General features: G+C 54.0%; 1 protein-coding gene across 1 annotated transcript in view; it reads left to right on the plus strand.

Annotated features, from left to right (window-relative positions):
- LOC133357859 (uncharacterized) overlaps window positions 1-17750 on the plus strand; it is a 43210-nt gene extending 25460 nt beyond the window's left edge. Inside the window, 16 exon segments of the mRNA XM_061576001.1 lie at window positions 181-246; window positions 1120-1218; window positions 5187-5302; window positions 7160-7313; window positions 7859-7986; window positions 8644-8779; window positions 8935-9061; window positions 10930-11048; window positions 11873-11998; window positions 12135-12247; window positions 12433-12508; window positions 13162-13331; window positions 13512-13641; window positions 14723-14858; window positions 15441-15515; window positions 15981-17750. Coding sequence (XP_061431985.1) covers window positions 181-246; window positions 1120-1218; window positions 5187-5302; window positions 7160-7313; window positions 7859-7986; window positions 8644-8779; window positions 8935-9061; window positions 10930-11048; window positions 11873-11998; window positions 12135-12247; window positions 12433-12508; window positions 13162-13331; window positions 13512-13641; window positions 14723-14858; window positions 15441-15515; window positions 15981-16099 — 1890 coding nt within the window. The 3' untranslated portion in view covers window positions 16100-17750.
- Window positions 17751-21548: the final 3798 nt, after the last annotated feature.

Genomic DNA, 21548 nt, shown 5'->3' on the forward strand with positions numbered 1-21548 from the left:
AACGGGCCCGCCTGGAACGTTCGCCGAATGTTCGCTTGCCCTATGGTGCTCGTGCGGCGTCCCGAGGTTGCTCATCCCCCGATGTAAGACGTTTGTCGCGTGTGTCGCCGTTTATTGCCGTCTGTCTCAACCTAACGCTTTGCTCCCTGCTCCTCCTCACCTCCACTTGACGGCACGCAGGAGGGCCCGGCCACGGTGCTAACGCCCGTGAAGAAGAAGGTGAAGAACGTGGGCGTCTTCCTTAAGGTGAGGTTCTTCCGGCCGCCCACACGAGCGGCCGAGTGACCGAGCGAACGCTCCCTCAGGTTTCCGGCCAACAACCTTGGCTGCCATGCTATCGACAGCGATTCATTTTTGACATTTTGGACCATCTTATCTGACAGGCAATTTTACTTTACACCGAGTGTTAACATCCCTAGCGTTTAACAGTATTCTCTTTATTGTCAGCCAACACTGGTATAAACATGGGCATTTTCGTTCCTTTTCTATTATGTACATCCAGAGTGACTTGCGCACAAACACGTCCACGAGTACCCCGTCCCTCTTTTAGCCCCCCCCCCCCTCCCGATACGTTCCGTTCATTGGCTACCACATTCTGATAAGCCGCTCCCCCCCTCCCCTCCCCCCTTAACTGGTACTTAAGAGCTTGCATCTTGAATCCCTCCCTCACTTGATGCAGCAAATCTGGCTGTGATGGTCCCACCTGATGACGAAGACTTGTGTTGCCTCCAAAACGTCGTGATTTTATTGTTTTATTTTTATTAATTTTAATTTCATTTTTTTACCTACGTGACTTTACCGAAAGAACTAAGAGTATAATGCGCCCTCCTTTACGCCGGCGAGTCTCGTAGCAGTTACACGCGACAAATGACTTGCAACATATTTGAAAGGCCATCCCCACCCACAGTGGCAGCTGTCTCTTCGGCAGTTGGCCAAATTGAACACTTTGCCAGCCAGTAGCTGGAGGGGCGTTGGGGGTGGGGGGCACGATGATTGCTACGTGTAATCCCGATTGAGAAGATGACGGTGATGACGCCGCTGATGACAATGATGTTGACCGATGACGCTGCTTCTGATGATGACCCGAGCGTGTGACCATGTGTTTGTGGGTCACTCCAGAATGAGGACGAGGTGGATGACGACGATGATAAGAACGAGGCCAAGGACCTGCTGGGGCGAGGCGTGCGGACTTCAAATCTTCTGCAGGAGCGCACGCGGGTACAGGCGTCATCACCATCACACTTGTACACACACCACGCGGGTACAGGCGTCATCGCCATCACGCCTGTACACACACCACGCGGGTACAGGCGTCATCGCCATCACGCCTGTACACACCACGTGGGTACAGGCGTCATCGCCATCACGCCTGTACACACCACGCGGGTACAGGCGTCATCGCCATCACGCCTGTACACACACCACGCGGGTACAGGCGTCATCGCCATCACGCCTGTACACACACCACGCGGGTAACAGGCGTCATCGCCATCACACCTGTACACACACCACGTGGGTACAGGCGTCATCGCCATCACGCCTGTACACACACCACGCGGGTACAGGCGTCATCGCCATCACGCCTGTACACACACCACGCGGGTACAGGCGTCATCGCCATCACGCCTGTACACACACCACGCGGGTAACAGGCGTCATCGCCATCACACCTGTACACACACCACGTGGGTACAGGCGTCATCACCATCACACCTGTACACACACCACGCGGGTACAGGCGTCATCACCATCACACCTGTACACACACCACGCGGGTACAGGCGTCATCGCCATCACACCTGTACACACACCACGCGGGTACAGGCGTCATCGCCATCACACCTGTACACACACCACGCGGGTACAGGCGTCATCACCATCACACCTGTACACACACCACGCGGGTACAGGCGTCATCGCCATCACACCTGTACACACACCACGCGGGTACAGGCGTCATCGCCATCACACCTGTACACACACCATGCGGGTACAGGCGTCATCGCCATCACACCTGCACACACACCACGCGGGTACAGGCGTCATCGCCATCACACCTGTACACACACCACCCGGGTACAGGCGTCATCGCCATCACACCTGTACACACACCACGCGGGTACAGGCGTCATCGCCATCACGCCTGTACACACACCACGCGGGTACAGGCGTCATCGCCATCACACCTGTACACACACCACGCGGGTACAGGCGTCATCGCCATCACCTGTACACACACCACCCGGGTACAGGCGTCATCGCCATCACACCTGTACACACACCACGCGGGTACAGGCGTCATCGCCATCACGCCTGTACACACACCACGCGGGTACAGGCGTCATCGCCATCACGCCTGTACACATACCACGCTGGTACAGGCGTCATCGCCATCACGCCTGTACACATACCACGCTGGTACAGGCGTCATCGCCATCACACCTGTACACACCACGCGGGTACAGGCGTCATCGCCATCACGCCTGTACACACACCACGCGGGTACAGGCGTCATCGCCATCACACCTGTACACACACCACGCGGGTACAGGCGTCATCGCCATCACACTTGTACACACACCACGCGGGTACAGGCGTCATCGCCATCACGCCTGTACACACACCGCGGGTACAGGCGTCATCGCCATCACACTTGTACACACACCACGCGGGTACAGGCGTCATCGCCATCACGCCTGTACACACACCACGCGGGTACAGGCGTCATCGCCATCACACTTGTACACACACCACGCGGGTACAGGCGTCATCGCCATCACACTTGTACACACACCATGCGGGTACAGGCGTCATCGCCATCACACCTGTACACACACCACGCGGGTACAGGCGTCATCGCCATCACACTTGTACACACACCACGCGGGTACAGGCGTCATCGCCATCACACCTGTACACACACCACGCGGGTACAGGCGTCATCGCCATCACACTTGTACACACACCACGCGGGTACAGGCGTCATCGCCATCACACTTGTACACACACCACGCGGGTACAGGCGTCATCGCCATCACACCTGTACACACACCACGCGGGTACAGGCGTCATCGCCATCACACCTGCACACACACCACGCGGGTACAGGCGTCATCGCTATCACACCTGCACACACACCACGCGGGCACAGGCGTCATCGCCATCACACCTGCACGCACACCACGCGGGTACAGGCGTCATCGCCATCACACTTGTACACACACCACGCGGGTACAGGCGTCATCGCCATCACGCCTGCACACACACCATGCGGGTACAGGCGTCATCGCCATCACACCTGCACACACACCACGCGGGCACAGGCGTCATCGCCATCACACCTGCACACACACCACGCGGGTACAGGCGTCATCGCCATCACACCTGCACACACACCACGCGGGCACAGGCGTCATCGCCATCACACCTGTACACACACGCGGGTACAGGCGTCATCGCCATCACACCTGTACACACACCACGCGGGCACAGGCGTCATCGCCATCACACCTGTACACACACCACGCGGGTACAGGCGTCATCGCCATCACACCTGTACACACGCCACGCGGGTACAGGCGTCATCGCCATCACGCCTGTACACACACCACGCGGGTACAGGTGTCATCGCCATCACGCCTGTACACACACCACGCGGGTACAGGCGTCATGGCCATCACACCTGTACACACACCACGCGGGTACAGGCGTCATCGCCATCACGCCTGTACACACACCACGCGGGTACAGGCGTCATCGCCATCACGCCTGTACACACACCACGCGGGTACAGGCGTCATCGCCATCACGCCTGTACACACCACGCGGGTACAGGCGTCATCGCCATCACACCTCTACACACACCACGCGGGTACAGGCGTCATCGCCATCACACCTGTACACACACCACGCGGGTACAGGCGTCATCGCCATCACACCTGCACGCACACCACGCGGGTACAGGCGTCATCGCCATCACACTTGTACACACACCACGCGGGTACAGGCGTCATCGCCATCACACCTGTACACACACCACGCGGGTACAGGCGTCATCGCCATCACACCTGCACGCACACCACGCGGGTACAGGCGTCATCGCCATCACACCTGTACACACACCACGCGGGTACAGGCGTCATCGCCATCACGCCTGTACACACACACGCGGGTAAGGTGTCATCGCCATCACACCTGTACACACACCACGCGGGTACAGGCGTCATCGCCATCACACCTCTACACACACCACGCGGGTACAGGCGTCATCGCCATCACACCTGTACACACACCACGCGGGTACAGGCGTCATCGCCATCACACCTCTACACACACCACGCGGGTACAGGCGTCATCGCCATCACACCTCTACACACACCACGCGGGTACAGGCGTCATCGCCATCACGCCTGTACACACACCACGCGGGTACAGGCGTCATCGCCATCACGCCTGTACACACACCACCCGCACCTGTACACATCTTGATCTCTACAAATGCGCACACCTGTATATACCACACCCGCACCTGTACGCATCCGTACCTGTCACGACCTCGGTGGTTAAAACCGACTGAGCAAAGTAAATTGCAACTACGCTCAAAATAAAGTGCAACCTTGTTGAAGGCTAAAAGGGGGAGCTCCGCTGTTGAGACTGCGGTGGGTGCTGCCGGCACGGAGTGAAGTGTCTTTCCTATAGCCGTGGTGAATAGTGGTGATGTTAAACTACCTTGCCTAATATACAGGAGGTCGTGGGTTCGATCCTGACCCTGACACCTGCTGTATATTTGTAGTTTGTGCGTCTCTCTCTCTCATTATCATCACGATGCCTAGGAGATGTTAACTACCTCGCCTGGTGTACAGGAGGTCGTGGGTTCGATCCCGAACCTGACGCCTGCTGCTGTATATTTGGAGTTTGTGTGTGTCTCCCTCCACATTTAGAATTAACATCACGCGTTTCTAGCATTTGGCTGCTCCACATTCTGCACGATGATAAGCCACTTCGTTGCGCTATCGTTTGGGCCAGGTTGCATCTGAAAAAGAGCTACATAGCTCAGTGGGCCTTACCTGGGAAAAGAAAAAATACTTTACAGTTTAGAATGTTGACGCTGTCTCTGATTAGTGTGCACGTGTGTGTGTCTTTGTGCACGTGTGTGTGTGTGTGCGCGCGCACGTGTGTGTGTACAGAATGAGATGACGGCTGAGGAGAAGCGGCGAGCCCACCAGAAGGAGCTGGCAGCGCAGGTCAACGAGGAGGCGAAACGCCGGCTCACGGAACAGAAGGGTGGCACGCACACTCAGAAGTGAGTACACACGCACACGCAGAAGTGAGTACACACGCACACTCAGAAGTGAGTACACACACGCACACTCAGAAGTGAGTACACACGCACACTCAGAAGTGAGTACACACACGCACACTCAGAAGTGAGTACACACGCACACTCAGAAGTGAGTACACACGCACACTCAGAAAGTGAGTACACACGCACACTCAGAAGTGAGTACACGCGCACACGCAGAATGAGTACACGCGCACAATCAGAAGTGAGTACACACGCACACTCAGACGTGAGTACACACGCACACTCAGAAGTGAGTACCACACGCACACTCAGAAGTGAGTACACACGCACACTCAGAAGTGAGTACACACGCACACTCAGAAGTGAGTACACACGCACACTCAGAAGTGAGTACACGCGCACACTCAGAAGTGAGTACACGCGCACACTCAGAAGTGAGTACACGCGCACACGCAGAAGTGAGTACACGCGCACACTCAGACGTGAGTACACGCGCACACTCAGAAGTGAGTACACGCGCACACTCAGAAGTGAGTACACGCGCACACTCAGAAGTGAGTACACACGCACACTCAGAAGTGAGTACACACGCACACGCAGAAGTGAGTATACACGCACACTCAGACGTGAGTACACGCGCACACTCAGAAGTGAGTACACACGCACACTCAGAAGTGAGTACACGCGCACACGCAGAAGTGAGTACACACACGCACTCAGAAGTCAGTACACACACTCACAAGTGAGTTCACGAACACACTCAGAAGTGAGAACACGCGCAGAAGTGAGTACACGCGCAAACTCAGAAGTGAGCACACGCGCACACTCAGAAGTCAGTACACCCACGCACACGCAGAAGTCAGTACACGCGCACATGTATGTGTGGTACGCACGCGTTCACCGAGTGTGTGGGGGCACGCGTTGCGCTAACAAAAACTATATTGTGAATAGTGAAAAGGGCCTGTAATGACTTTTTTTTCAGTGTGCCTGTATTTTTTCTCAAATTTACTGATTGATAGATTGTTTATTCCCGGCTGTGCAATCGTTGTCACTCGCCAAATAATCTCTGCACAACTCAGGCAGAGCAGGACACCGTCAAACTCGATGGTCCTTTATTGTCATCGCTTTAATGAACCGTAGAGCTCGTCGGGAGTGATAGATTGCCGTATCGTTCGCCTTCAACAGACGTGAAAATGACGTCGCAACGCAGTTTATGCGAGATCCGGGGCTTTTATGGCACCCCGGGGGCCCCGCCATAAGGTTCGAATATCGATCTCAAACTAAACTATAAAGTAATCAATTTTCTTTTACCAGGAAATGTCCACTGAGCTGTGTATAGCTTTTGTTCAGAAGCGACCTGTCAATCGCACATGATAGTTCAAAGATGTGGCTCCAAATATACAGCAGGCGTCAGGATTGAGCCCACGACCTCCTGCATACCAGGTGAGGTAGTTAACATCTCCTAGCCACCGTGATGATGATGATGAGAGACACACAAACTCCAAATATACAGCAGGCGTCAGGATTGAACCCACGACTTCCTGCATACCAGGCGAGGTAGTTAACATCTCCTAGCTACTGTGATGATGATGATGAGAGACACGCAAACTCCAAATATACAGGCGTCGGGATTGAACCCACGACCTCCTGCATACCAGGCGAGGTAGTTAACATCTTTTAGCCACCATGGTGATGATGATGAGAGACACGCAAACTCGAAATATACAGCAGGCGTCAGGATTGAACCCACGACCTCCTGCATACCAGGCGAGGTAGTTAACATCTCCTAGCCAGCGTGGCGACCTCTCCCTGAATGTCCCGCCGAGCCTGGTACGCACACTCCGCTTCCCGCAGGGCTCGCAAGTCGAACGTGTCGTACAAGAACGCGTCCCTGGTGCCCAAGGAGCCCGAGATCCGGGAAAACAAAATCTACATCGACAAGAAGTACGAGACGGTCATCCTGCCGGTGTTCGGCATCGCGACGCCCTTCCACATCTCTACCGTCAAGGTGCGGGCTACGGGGCGCGGCCCTACACTCGCGCACGCGCCTGCGCGGCTAGGTGGTGCAGTGGTAACACTTGTGCCTCGCGGCAATGACAGCCTGGCTTCGATCCCCGATTCGAAAGCACTAACACACACACGCACGGCTGCCATGCTGTTCGCGTGCGCTTGTTAAGGCTGGTATGGCACACGAGTGTGTGGTGAAAACACCATGTCCGGCTGCATTTGTCTCCCGAGTGCTGATGTTTACACACCACACTCGGTATTCCTTTAATTACGAGCCGACCTATGGGGGGGGAGGCCCAGGACTGGTTCAGATATTCGCGACGGTTCTTGGCTGTGAGTGGGGGTTGCACTCGGGTTGACAAGTTTGTTGGGCAGCACGCTAACCACTGCCTTACCGTTACCCCGTCCCCCCCACCCCCCACTGCTCACACGCACCCCTCTCGCCAACATTATTTACAAACGCAACTCGACAACACTGCTCACCCACACTACCCACACAAACACACATCGCCCGCCCCGCTTGCGCACACCGCACGCCACCAACAGAACATCAGCACATCGGTGGAGGGCGACTACACCTACCTGAGGATCAACTTCTTCTGCCCGGGCAGCGCCCTGGGTCGCAACGAGGGCAGCGTCTTCCTGAACCCCGACGCCACCTTCCTCAAGGAGATGTGAGAGAGCGAGCGAGGGACTTGAGTGTGCGAACGACGGGCGCCTTACCCCTGCAGGGCTGCTACAGCTGCGTAGCATTCGCGCACCGCGTGTGGTGTGTTGACGTCGGGGTTATGCGTGTGGTTTGTTAGCCACGGGGATTCTGTTTGTGGTTTGTTGGCGTGCTGTCTGTTGTGTGTTAGCGTGTATGCATAGTACAACTTGCCCTTAATGCAATGTGTTGTTCGCTTGCATGCACAGAGCAACGCTTTTGTGTAACGCGTCAACTTGCACGCATGGTGTGCTCTGTAATGTGTTAGTGTGTAATGCTTTGGCTTGTACACGCGGCATCACGCGGGCGTGTGTGTGCGTTCCTGGGAGCGGTAGCGTAGCGGTTAGCGTGCCGTGCTACAAGCCCAGCGACCCGAGTTCGATTCACGCTCACGGCCAACACCAGTGACGATTATCTGTATTGGTCCTAGGCCTCCCCTAGATCGACTCGGCCTCAAATGAGTACTTGGTGCGGTGTGTTAACATCGCCACCGGGGAGACAAAGGCGGCCGGGCGTGATGCCGGCCACCCACCCCTTCGTGTGCCGTTCTGGCCTCCGTAGGTGCTCGCTAACAGCACTTGCCCCAACAGTCCAAGGCTACATGGGAGGTCTTTGTTCCTGGCAGCACGTATCGGGCGTCAAACCTGAAGAACCCCGGCGAGGTGGTGGTGCCCGCTATGAACCTGCAGAACGCCTTCCGCATCATCAAGGAGGTCCAGAAGCGCTACAAGACTCGCGAGGCCGAGGAGAAGGAGATGGAGGTAGGGTGTCGCTGTCGGGGCGGCGTCGCGTTGCACATTGCGTCACAGCGCGTCGCTTAGTTTGCGTCGTCGTGTGCCTCGTGCGATCGTGACCCCCTGACCCCGTGCGCGCCCGTTGTGCTTGTTGCGGCTGCCCCTGCCTTCGTGGTCACCAGGGCATAGTGAAGCAAGACACGCTGGTCATCAACCCCAACCGCAGCAACCCCAAGCTCAAGGACCTCTACATCCGGCCCAACATCGCGCAGAAACGCATGCAGGGATTCCTGGAGGCGCACGTCAACGGTGAGAGGGGGTGGGAGTTGGTGAGGGTATGGATGTTATCTCTCTCACGTGGTATGCAGGGGGTCGTGGGTCCGATCCCGACCCTGACGCCTGTATATTTGGAGTTTGCATGTGTCTCCCTCCCCATGGTCGCTTGGATTTTTCTCCGAGTCCTCTGGTTTTTCCCTCCACATTTAGAAACGTACTTTTAGAGTATTTGGCTGCGAAACATCTCCAAGCAATAAGCCGCTTCATTGAGCCATCATATTTAACCAGGTTGCTTCTGAAAAAGACCTGTACAGGCAGTCCCCGGGTTACGGAAGACCTCACTTAGGGAAATACCACTTTAAATGCCCCATAAATCATGTAAAAAAAAAATCTATACAGTACCGTACACGTAAATGTTTGCGTCAGTTACGTAAACGCAAGTAATGCAGCGTGGCGAGGTTGCGGATGAATACAGCGGAGCGAGGCGTAAAGCGGGAGCCGCATATTCCTCAAGGCAGTGGTGTCCTGCATAGCAGAGTCACACTGCTGCATTGTTACCATGAGTATACTCTAATCGCCACATCGTCTCTTTCTTTTGTAGCATGATGTAATTGTCTATTTTCTATGCTTCGCTGTACAGTAAAACTTTGGATTGCGAGTAACTTGGTCTGTGAGTGTTTTGCAAGATGAGCAAAATTTTTAAATAAATATTAATTTGATAAACGAGCGAGGTCTTGCAATACGAGTGGTACGTGCATACGCTTTGTCTGCCGAGCGTCACGTGATCACAACTGATATACGAGTGCTTTGGATTATAAACACGTTTCCTGAACGAATTTAGCTCGCAATCCAAGGTTTTATTGTATTTATAAACAATTGTACAGTACAGTATATGTTCCATTAGTTTAATTATGGGTAGCGTTAGGGTAGATATTCGATCAAATTAAAGAATCGGAGCAAGTGCAGAGCGTATGCACAGCGACACGGTACAGGAAGCGATAAAAAAACGGATGAAAGCGCGATACAGTACTGAGAGAAAATGGTAGGGGAGTCACAACTATGATCCGATGGTATTTTATCGTTGATTTTGTGGGGGAAATTGTTCAGTTTCCGACATACGGAAAATGAGGGTTACGGATATTTCTCAGGAACCTAACCCATCCATAAACCCTGGACTGCCTCTATAGCTCAGTGGGCCTTACCTTGTAAGATGAAAAAAAATACTTCCCATCATGCGGTGCGAGATGGGAAATATGTCTCTCTTAATCTCTTTGTTTTCTCTCATTGTGCCGCGAGCCGGCGTGTGTTACTTTTGTACAAACGTACGGCCGCCTTGTCAGCCCACCGCTGGATGAGCACCTCCCGGACACTGCGCGGAAAGTAGTTATGTTACCATACTTCGCCACGCTGGTCAGCGAGGGTTGGCGAACACGGGGAGCGCAAACGTAGGAGTATATAAGTACGGTTCAACAATGCCCTTTACTGCACTGCCTAGATACACCTCGGTTGTGCGTCGCGATCGCCCATTGCAAGCAATCATTCAGGTGCGGGCCATCCGAGATGCGATCAGGCAGATTGTTGATGATTTGCTGAGTAGACAATCATTTGCAATTCCGAATTTTCGTGCTAATGGGCTGCGGGACCCATGTGCATGCGAGTGAGCGTCGCAGCTAATGTTGGTGACCAATTTCTGAACCGTTTAGGCCTCCCCTAGGTTACCTCAGCCTTAAATGAGGATTTTATTTGGTGTGTAATCACCATTGGGGAGAGCCAAAGGTCTGTGCTAATCACACCACCATCCCCCTCGTGTACCGTGCCGACCTTGAAAGGTGCTCGTTAAAGGCACTTGCCCCAACAATATGTTAAAGGACGTGTGGGGGGGGGGATCTTTGTGTGAGCAGGGTTCCGGTACACGTCTGTGCGCGGTGACAAGGTGGACATCCTCTACAACAACATCAAGCACGCGCTCTTCCAGCCGTGCGACGGCGAGATGATCATTGTGCTGCACTTCCACCTCAAGGTGCTGACCCCCCCCCGCACCCCCCACGACCCACTCGGAGCACCGAGGCCTCGGTCTCCCCCCCCCCCCCCCCATATCACAAGCGTTGCCACACTCGCCACACAACACTCACTGCCGCCTCCCTTGCCGCACCATACCACGTGGCACCGATCTCTCTCTGTCCCCTATATCACGAGCGTTGCCACTCGCCACACAACACTTACTGCTGCCTCCCTTGTCACATCATACCACGCGGCACCGATCTCTCGCTGTCCCCTATATCACAAGCGTTGCCACACTCGCCACACAACACTCACTGCCGCCTCCCTTGCCACACCATACCACGTGGCACCGATCTCTCGCTGTCCCCTATATCACGAGCGTTGCCACTTGCCATACTCTCCACACTACACTACCACTCACGGTACGCGTTACCACCGCATTTACTGTTCACCGCCCTCACCACCACCTCCTCTACACTCGCCACTTTCACCACCACTACACTCGCTACCACTTCCTTCACTGCATCACGCGCTTTCAGATGCGAGTCTACAGCCATCTGAAACGCTCTTGCCTTCTGATATTAGGAAGCCACTGGAGCTATGGACTTTGAAATCATACAGATTTAAAATTGATTTATTCCATATTTAATTTCTTGTCTTTTCCCCGCAACTCCGATTGACACGGTTGGCTATGCATGGTGTGAAAGAAGTTCTACACATACATACTTTCCACCGTCATTACCACCTCACCCCCCCCACCCCAACGTAGCGGGTAGTCATGATCGTCTTCGCGTTATTGTCGCGCGTTGCTCGAGTCTACCGTCACCCCTCATGTTTGCGCAGAACGCCATCATGTTCGGCAAGAAGCGGCACACGGATGTGCAGTTCTACACGGAGGTGGGAGAGGTCACCACGGATCTGGGCAAGCACCACCACATGCACGACCGCGACGACCTCTACGCCGAGCAGGTGAGACCGTCGCACGCTCTCCTCCTCCTCGCCTTGCGCTCTGACGGCCGCCACGGTGGAGCTTGCTGGCTCCCTCGCCCCCTCGCCGTCGCGCTTGCGCTAACGCGGGCGCCGCGGCGGTGTGTCCGCCGCTCAGATGGAGCGCGAGCTGCGCCACAAGCTCAAGACGGCGTTCAAGAGCTTCATCGAGAAGGTGGAGAACATCACCAAAGAGAGCCTGGAATTTGAGGTGCCCTTCCGGGAACTCGGGTCAGTGGATGGCACACCCCCTCCCATCATCTGGTCGCTGTGGTGTCTGTATGGTAGCTGTGGCTTTGTGGTTGCTATGCAAGTGAGTGTAGGTAGCTGTGTGTGTGTTGTTGGTGGCGGTAGCCGTGAACGTGTGTTGTTGTCGCTATCCGCAATGGAGGATTATGTGCCCTGTCCACGTGCAGGTTCCAAGGCGCCCCCTACCGCAGCACCACCCTGCTGCAGCCGACGAGCAGCTCCCTGGTGAACGTCACCGAATGGGTAAGCCCCTGCACCGCACCCGTCGCGCCGCGCGCAACGTGCCGTACCCTCGGATCGCGCCGGTCGGCTACGTACGGTGCGAAAGATGTTCGGCATACATGCACACGCGTACCGTGCTGCGCATCTTATCATTGACCCTGTTCCCCGTTCCGCGACTTCTGCAAGTTGCAGTGTGGGTGTCCCGTTCACTGCAGGGCGGGTGGTCCCGTTCTCCGTTGAATCTCGAAACGCGGGAGTGGTTTGCGTTAATGTTATTTAGCGAGGCGCAGCGCCACTGTTTTTAAAGACTTTGTTACTCGTGATGCGACACGACTGCCGCAGTCTACGATAGCTGGTGCCACACTGTGCCACACGCCCCTCCCGCACGGCTTGTTAAATCCCGATTCCGGAAGAAAAACTGATGACGTACACGTATGTCTTCGGAACCGGTTAGAGTTTGTGTTTAACGCGCTGATTATAGCTTTGCGAATCCTAGTAGCTTGATCGATCGTTCTAATTATCCGTCTGTGTTTTGGCTGTTGCTGAAGCTTCTGTCTATCTGACGGACATTGTTGTACTCCCTCCCTCTCTCCCTCCCTCTCTCCCGCCCCCTCCCTCTTTCCCTCCCTCTCGCCCCCCCTCCCTCTCGCCTGCTTGGCGGTGGCGGCGCTCAGCCCCCGTTTGTGGTGACGCTGGACGAGCTGGAGCTCGTGCACTTTGAGCGCGTGCAGTTCCACCTCAAGAACTTCGACATGGTCATCGTGTACAAGGACTACAGCCACAAGGTCACCATGGTCAACGCCATCCCCACCAACTCGCTCGACCCCATCAAGGAGTGGCTCAAGTGCGTAAAGCCGTTGGCCAGCTCGCCCAACAGCGGTCTGTTAACGGCGATACGGAGAAAGTGGTGGTAGGGGGTGTGGGGGGGTAACGATTTTGTTTGCGTGGCAGTGGCCGGCACGTGAAGGTTTATTTTTTGACCGGTGTGGGGGGGCGGTCGTATTGCCCGCGTGTGTGTCAACAGTTCGTGCGACATCAAGTACACGGAGGGTGTGCAGTCGCTCAACTGGACCAAGATCATGAAGACCATCACGGATGACCCCGAGGGATTCTTTGACCAGGGCGGCTGGTCCTTCCTGGACCCCGAGAGCGATGTGAGTGGCCGTGTCAGCCGCACACTGTGGGGTGGATGGTGGGGGCATCCCCCTCGCTCGCCCCCCACCCCACAACCCCTCCCCTTCCATCCACCAACCCTCTTTCTCTCTCCTGGTGGCCAGGTGGTGCAGTGGTCAGAGCGTGCGATTTTTCACGTTAGTTTTTGTTTCGCTTTGTGCGTGATGTTGACGTGTAAAGGGGGTTTCCTTTTGCAGTACGCCGAGATGGTCCCGTGATTATATGCTTTGCAGATCCTAAGTAGCTTGATCGTTTGATATAATCATCCATCTGCGTTTTTGGTTGCTGCTGAAGCTTTTGTCTTCACATTGAGCCGCTCTGTAGGATGTTGGTGCGGTTGTGACCCCCCCCCCCCCCCCCGGTTGTACCTGTGTGGAGTTTGAACCGCAAAAGTTTTGTTTGCGGATCTCGGAAAAAATTGTAAGGAACACGTGAGCCCAAGACTATTTTCGTTCCAGCTGATGGCAAAAATAAAAATCCCCAACCTAATAATTCGTACTTAAAAAATAACATCGAGATGGCACGTATACTTGCTATTGTCTATCCAGGTGGTTGTTGGTCAGTGCTGTGTTTAACACGTAGGCTTTTCGCGACCAATATTATTCATAATCAACGTTTTTGGGTTTAGATCGCGTTATTTATAAATGTGTCGTAACCCTCCACCACCCGACACGGCCAATCAGCAAAAAAGTGTCACGTTGACAAAAGACAAATAGTTCAATTCTGGCGAATTGCCCGATGATGCTGGATGCAATTACCAGCGAAACGTCGTGCTATTAAAAATTGTAAATGTCGTGGTTTCACGCTTCAACACACCGGTGGGCTAAAGCAGTGAACTATTTGTCTTTTGTCAACGTGACACTTTTTTACTGATTGGCCGTGTCGGGCGGTGGAGGGTTACGACACATTTATAAATAACGCGATCTAAACCCAACAACGTTGATCATTGCTGTGTTGATGAATCCACTCTGCTGGAGCCTGTTGAGTTCCTGCAGAGTGGATCGCAGTGATGGTGGATTGGCTAGCGCTGTTGTAACGCGAGGAGGGCGGATACATCTGCAGGGCAGCGGCGGTGGCTCGGACCAGGATTCTGACGAGATTGAGGACGAGGACTTCAACCCCTCGGAGAACGAAGATGAAGAGGAAGAGGAGGTAGACGACAGTGACGAAGACTACTCGTCGGAGATCGAGGAATCTGGTCAGACGCTGTTGCGCATTCCCCTCCCCCGACTCTTCCCCCCGCCCCCCCGTCCGCGCCCCCCATCCCTCTGCGCACGGCTCGGCCCTTGTTCACGCAAGCGCCCGGCCGCGGTTTATTTGAGCGAATGCTTTTACACGTGACTTTTACACCAGATCCACGAGGGAAATAACGAATTGACTGAATGCATGTGGACGTCGATGTTATGCGTGAGTGGACGTCGGCCCACGCAGCCACACCTCCGATTGGCACGGTTGGCTACGTACTGTGGCGAAAGAAGTTCTACATAATGATAATTGGTTTTTTTACCCTTTTATCTAGCAACAAAACTGACACCTTGTTTACGAGGAGTCATGTTTGCATAGACCACAATACCTGCAGTTATAATGCAAACACAAAACATAACTCTGATAATGTATGCACTGTCTACATACTTACATGGCAACAAGTCCGCCCAGGCTTGCCCTGACGGACTTCACAGATGGAGACGATGTGCGCCACGTTCTCCCAGTTACACCTGCTGGCCGCTGTGAGCGGTTTGCGCTAACGCCGTTACCCTGTCCGGCTGGTTTCTTGGCTCAGGCTCGGAGTTCTCGATTGGCAGCGAGGAGGAGAGCGGCAAGGACTGGGATGAGCTGGAGGAGGAGGCGCGGCGAGGTGAGTGGCGGTGGTAACGCGCGTGTATGCGTGTGCGCGTGTGTGCGTGTGCGCGTGTGACCTTGTAGTCTCGTGTTCTCTCTTCTTGTTTCCTCATGTCTCGGTGTGCTCGGGGGGCACGTGTCCCTGTGTTCTCACATTCCCTTCTCCTGTCTCCCTACCTCTGTGTCCCGTTGTCTCCATGTCCTCGTGTCTACGTCCCTCTGTCTCTTGTCTCTCCATATCCCTATTTCCCCACGATCCCCCGTGTTCTCGTTCCTATGTCTATAAGTCCCAGGGTTTGGCGCCGTGTCCTCCTCTGTCCCCATATCGATGTGTCCTCCTGCTCCTGTTTCCTGCCTCTGTGTGTCCTGTACTTCCCGTGTCTCTGTGTATTCCCTTGTGCCCGTGGTTCTGTCCCTTTGCCAATGGGCGAGCGACCCTGTGACCCCCCTCGCCCTGCTGCGCCGACGCGTCTCTCCACAGCCGACAAGCAGATCCTGGAGAAGGAGGAGGAGGACCAGCGGACGGCGCCAGTTTCTCGCAAGCGCAAGAGCTCCGGCGGCCGCGACTCGAGAAGCAAGAACAAGCGGCGCCGCAAGTGAGACGGGGACAATAGCCCTCCCGCCCGGCTCCAAGAGCCAGCTCGCCAATTGCAGCCATCCACATCTACCTACTACCCCTTGCCTCGCCCAGTTTCCGCGAATATCACAGCCACAGAATGGCAGCAATGGCGGCGACGCGGAAATGAACGTGCGGAGCGCTTGGGCCCCGTGCCCAGCCGCATCGTGTCGCGGCCCAAGGGGGTGCCAGCCTCGACACCAGCTCAACACGCTCCTCCCCAGCACGGCGCCACCAGGCGACTCCACACGACTCGTTACCGCAGGACAACGTGATCGGGCCCGACCGCTCGTGCCAGCCTCTGGCATGGAACCGGTTCCTAGCGGGGCTCGCTGTGGGCAGTGGGTTCCTTGATGGAGGGCAGCAGAAGCACTGCCCATGGGCCCCCCCCCCCCCCCCCCTTTGGTCACCGTGATGGACGCCCCTCCCGAGAGCATCGTGCCCAGCATAGTCCCCCCCGCCCCACCTCACCACCAGTCCGTGCGTTAGGTCAGCAGTGCTGGCTTGTGCAATCGCTCCCAGGGTCGACCCAGGAGTTGTGGCCTCTGCACCGTTGCAGAGTCGCAGAGTTGAGCACCGCGCAGCAATTGCTGGTGAATTGGCTGTGCCGCTAAAGTCAGCCCACACGAGCTCTCCTTTTCAAGAAGATCGGAGCCCAGGAGCGTCTTTGGCAATTGCCAGGCCAGAGGGCGTTTGGCAGGGTGATGGCCGATGCCGAGGTTGAGAGCGTGACGGTGGGGAGCTTTTCCCTTGTGCCCTCCACTTCACGCTCTTCGACTGCTTTTGTAGGTTGTCGCGGTTTGTTTTTTACTTAAGAATTGGCGTCCATGCTGGTGTTTAGTGGAGGCTCTCTCTCCTTCACGATGTCGCCGCGGACGTGACCCAGAGTTTTGAGTCGAACGTTAAATAAACCCCTCCACTTTGACTCGTTTTGCGCGCGCGCGCGCGTGTGTAGGCTTTGCCATAGTTGGTCAGTCGCAGTAGTTGCCGGCGTTTGTTGATAAGTTCCTTGTTGGTCATTTTGTCCGGTCGCCTGGATCTATGCGTGGGGGGGGAGGGGGGTGGGGTAGATGGAGGGAATGGGGAAGGTGTCCACCAGGGGTCGGGTTCTCACCGGAACGTGGCGGTGGGGGTTCTTGTAGTTCAGAAAGCAATCTTGGCAGCCCGTGGCAATTCCACTGAATCCTTAGCCCCAACAGCTTCAACCCTGCTGCTTTGTCCACCACCGTCACCGTTGATATGGCGGTCGTCGCTGTCGGTCGCAAGTTGACAAACGGAGGTTAAGTGTTGGCGGAAACACTTATGGCGTGGGCCGAAGGAGCCGTGGGCCAAATGCCCCGCGGGGGGTTGGGGGGGGGGGCCCGACTCAAGAGGTCAGTGCCGGCGCTGCCGTGCCACGTTTGACCCCGGTGGTTGTGGGAACCCCCCCCGACCAATCTCAGGTTGTTTGTGTGCCACGTGGTCCCCCTCCTCCATGGTTGTCTGGGCCATGGCCTTCCTCCATTCCTATCGATTTTTTAAGTCGGGGAGGTCGTGAGATGCCACCTTTCTCTCTTTTTTACGCATTGAATTGTGGTTCATGTCGTGCTGCAGTGTATTGTAGTTATTGTGGGGGAAATAAAGCTTCGTCGTTTGTTTTTGCTGTCGGGTGTCTGTGTATGTGGGGAGCTGAGGCGGAGTGGTTAGCGCGCTGCGCTATGAACCCGACGGCCCGAGTCCGATTCCCGCTCATGGCCAACACCGGTGACGATTATTTGAACCGATCCTGGGCCTCCCCTAGGTCGACTCAATCTCATTAGTGTACCTGGTGCGATGTGTATCAGCATTGGGGAGCCAAGGGCGTGGTGCTGGCCACCCACCCCCCTCGTGTGCCGTGCCAGCCTTCTGCCTTCATAGGTGCTGCTCGCTAACAGCACTTGCCCGTCTGTTGCGAATATTTGTGTACGGGGAGCATTGATGCAGTGGTTTGTTGCTGTGAAGAAACCTGATTACCCAAGTTTTCCGGGCCAACATCATTGGCGAGCGAAACAAGAGTGTGTTCTGGGCCTCCCCTAGGTCGATTCGGCCTTAAATTCGTACTGAGTGTCAATGTCGGCAAGGGGAGATGGGCAGCTGACCACACAGTAACCTTGCGTGCTGTGGCAGGGCTTAATAACGTCACTTGTATTAAATAGTCTGCTCTGAATGTCACTTGTATTAAATAGTCTGCTCAGAATGTAACCTGGAGCCGGTGTGAGCACACCCGTGATTACACTAACTCAATTTTTGTTCCTGGGTAGTGTTATTTCCTAATTGCTTATGCCTAAAAAGTATAGAAAGTGGCTATTATTCCCCACAAACTTTACTTTTGTGGCCAGGACAGTGATATTTAGAAATTTACCTATTTTCAGTGGGAAAATGGGAGAAATTGTGTCTTTTTGTTCACAAAGTCAGAAAAAAACATGAATCAAAATTTACATGTATTTATCCTAAAGTCATACAAAAATTACTACAGAAGATTTAGATGTGAGTAGTTTTTAGAGATTTACGATTATACTGTAAATCACTCACGAATCAGCCCCCAAATGTAGTCTCCCTTCATGTTCTCGTTATACTGTCCTTGGTAGCTGAATTTAAAGTCCAGTCTATCCTGGTGGAAGCTCTCTCCTTGCTGCTCCGAGTACGCTCCCATGTTCTCCTTGAATTTATCAAGATGAGCATCAAGGATATGGACTTTGAGGGACATCCTACAGCCCATTGTTTCCGTAGCTCTTCACCAGTCTCAACCAGCTCCACAGTTTTCGACCTTGTGATTGCCCAGGAAGCCACGAATCACTGCGACAACGCTGTTCCAAGCAGCATTATCCTTACTAGTGAACTAATTCTAATTCTTAGGTTTTTTCGGCAAAGTCACGTAGGTAAAACATCAAAATTAATGAAAATAAAATAATTAATTTTTATGTTTTACCTACGTGACTTTACCGAAAAAACCTAAGAATATGAATCCTTGCAGTCACGAAAGCTTCGAATCTAGAATGAACTATATCTGTCTAGATCTTACGTTTTCGTGACTGCAATGATCCATACTCGTTAGTTCTTTGGGTAAAGTCACGTAGGTAAAAAATAAAATAAATTAAAAGTAAAACAAAAGAAGAATACTCTTTGGTTTTTTCGGTAAAGTCACGTAGGTAAAAAATTAACCCGTAAAAACTAAGTTTTTCACTATAAATCCTTTATATGCGTGGCATCGGTTTTATTTTATTATTCATTTCTGTTTTTCTTGAGTAAGAGTTTCATTTTTCTCACATTGGTATTTTAAATTAAATATGAAATTTTTTTTTCCTAAAAACGAGTCTGTGCAAAATGTCAGCTCGATTGGATCACGGGAAGTGGGTTAAAAAACGACCGAAAGATTTGCACGGTCGTAAGCGCGCAAGCAAGCAAGTGAACTTAATATAAAGGATTTAAAAAATAGTATAAATTAAAAATGAAAACTAAATTAAATCACGACGTTTTGGGCGCAACACAAGCGTCCATTTTCAGGTGGGGACAACGCAGCGAAAGCCCAAACCGCTTCAGTGTGTCGGAAGCGACACAAGCTTCCGTCATGGCTGTCCCACCTGATGATGGAAGCTGGTGTTGCTTCCGAAAGTCGTGATTTTATTTATGTTATACCTACGTGACTTTGCCGAAAGAACTAAAGAGTATACGGCTAATTCTGCTCTTCGGCAAGTCCACTCAGCTCCACATCCTCCTGCACCGCATCAGCTCTATCTCTTCTCCAGCCCGTGCCGCGTCCGTTTAAGACCCCTCTGTCCGGCCGGCCATGCGGTTATGTGGCGCAACGGTGGCGAGATGTTATCTCTCTCTCCTGGTATACAGGAGGGGGTAGTGGGTTAGAACTCTTGACGCCTGCTGTATACGTTACAGCAAAAACGTGGTCTGCATCTGCTGCATCGAGATGGGATAGTGTGTTTCCCCTCGCCCACGCGCGGGTTTCCTCACACAGAGACACTCATTCTTTGGCTGACACTTGAATGTACAGGGTGGCCCAAAAGTCAGGACACACAGGGTTATTCTATTGATTTTAAACAAATGTTTAAACGGACTTCCATGAACAATAATGCACGCATGAAAATTTTCTGTTGAAATTAGTGTCGAATTTTTTTTTTCAAAGATTACGGGTGTAACCTTTGAACATCCATCAATGCGACTTTGTCGTTTCAATACATTCCGAGCTCTTGGTCGCGTTTTGTTAAACGGTGGATTTGATACAATGTGAATTTAAAGAATATACGATCAACATGTTTTAATGCCTGGGGCAGCGAGTTCGTTCAACAATCTTTCTCTCTTCCCCACGTTTTAAAAACCGGTTTAGTTTGTGGTGACGACTTGTTGCCTCAATGAAATATAAAAAAAATTAAAATTCCAGAGTGGTCAAGACCGAGACGATAGATGGAGTCCTATAACAGGTCGCAAACGGGTTTTGATTCCTTACCCGTACCCGGCCGCACCAGGGTCGCAAACGGGTACCCGTACCCGACTGTACCCTACCCGTACCCGGCCGGGTAGGGTACGGGTATCGGGTACCTGATTGCGACCTCTGGGATGAAGCCATGTTGCAGGCGCGGGTGGGTTGATTCTAGGAATTTGAATTGTGAGAAGAGACAAGACGTTGGGAAATGAGTGACAAACGGTGACTCACCAGTGACTCACGGCCTACCCGTATCCGGCCGCACCAGGGTCGCAAACGGGTACCAGTACCCGGCCGGGTGCGGGTAGCCGGGTATCGGGTACCCGGTTGCGACCTCTGTCCTATAACAAATGCCTCGGGAGAATATGCTGCTGCTGCGCGCACAGCCGCGTCGTCCAGAGCCTGAGCCAACGCAGCCCTGAAGTGAGGGCGGGTGTCCGTGTGAAGCTGGCAGCTGCACGATCAAGGAGAGAGAACGGAGCGGTGGAAAGAGCCTGATCGGCCGCCCGCGAGGAAGAGGAGAGCGCCATGGAATGCGCCGTGTGTTTAATACAACAACAACCGCCATTTGCCACTAAGTGGCGGTGACGTCACCACGATGCTTGTGCCAGGCCAAGTGCACCTTGAGGCCACGTGAAGTGTCGAAAGCCCGCTGGCAGGAGGTCACGGGGCAGACCCAGGTGCCACGGGTCGACTGACCGAGATGACCGAGATGGCTGGCTGATGCACCACCTGTGCCCCCTACTGTGCCAACTTGCTGTGCTTTAGCCACCCGGCGCTCCGCTCGTTGTTGTGAGCGTCGCTCCTCCGCCCTCCGTTGTTGTTGGAGGGCGACTGCCTCCAACTGCCCAGTAGCGTCCTTCACGAGCCTCCTCCACTGAGGCCGATCTTGACACCGCTGGTACCAGTCATCGGCAAGTCCACTCAGCTCCACGTCCTCCTGTACCACATCACTCCATCTCTTCTCCAGCCCGTGCCGC

This window comes from Lethenteron reissneri, chromosome 60, assembly GCF_015708825.2.
Source record: "Lethenteron reissneri isolate LAM-NWPU_2019-01 chromosome 60, ASM1570882v1, whole genome shotgun sequence".
NCBI classification, from domain to species: domain Eukaryota; kingdom Metazoa; phylum Chordata; class Hyperoartia; order Petromyzontiformes; family Petromyzontidae; genus Lethenteron; species Lethenteron reissneri.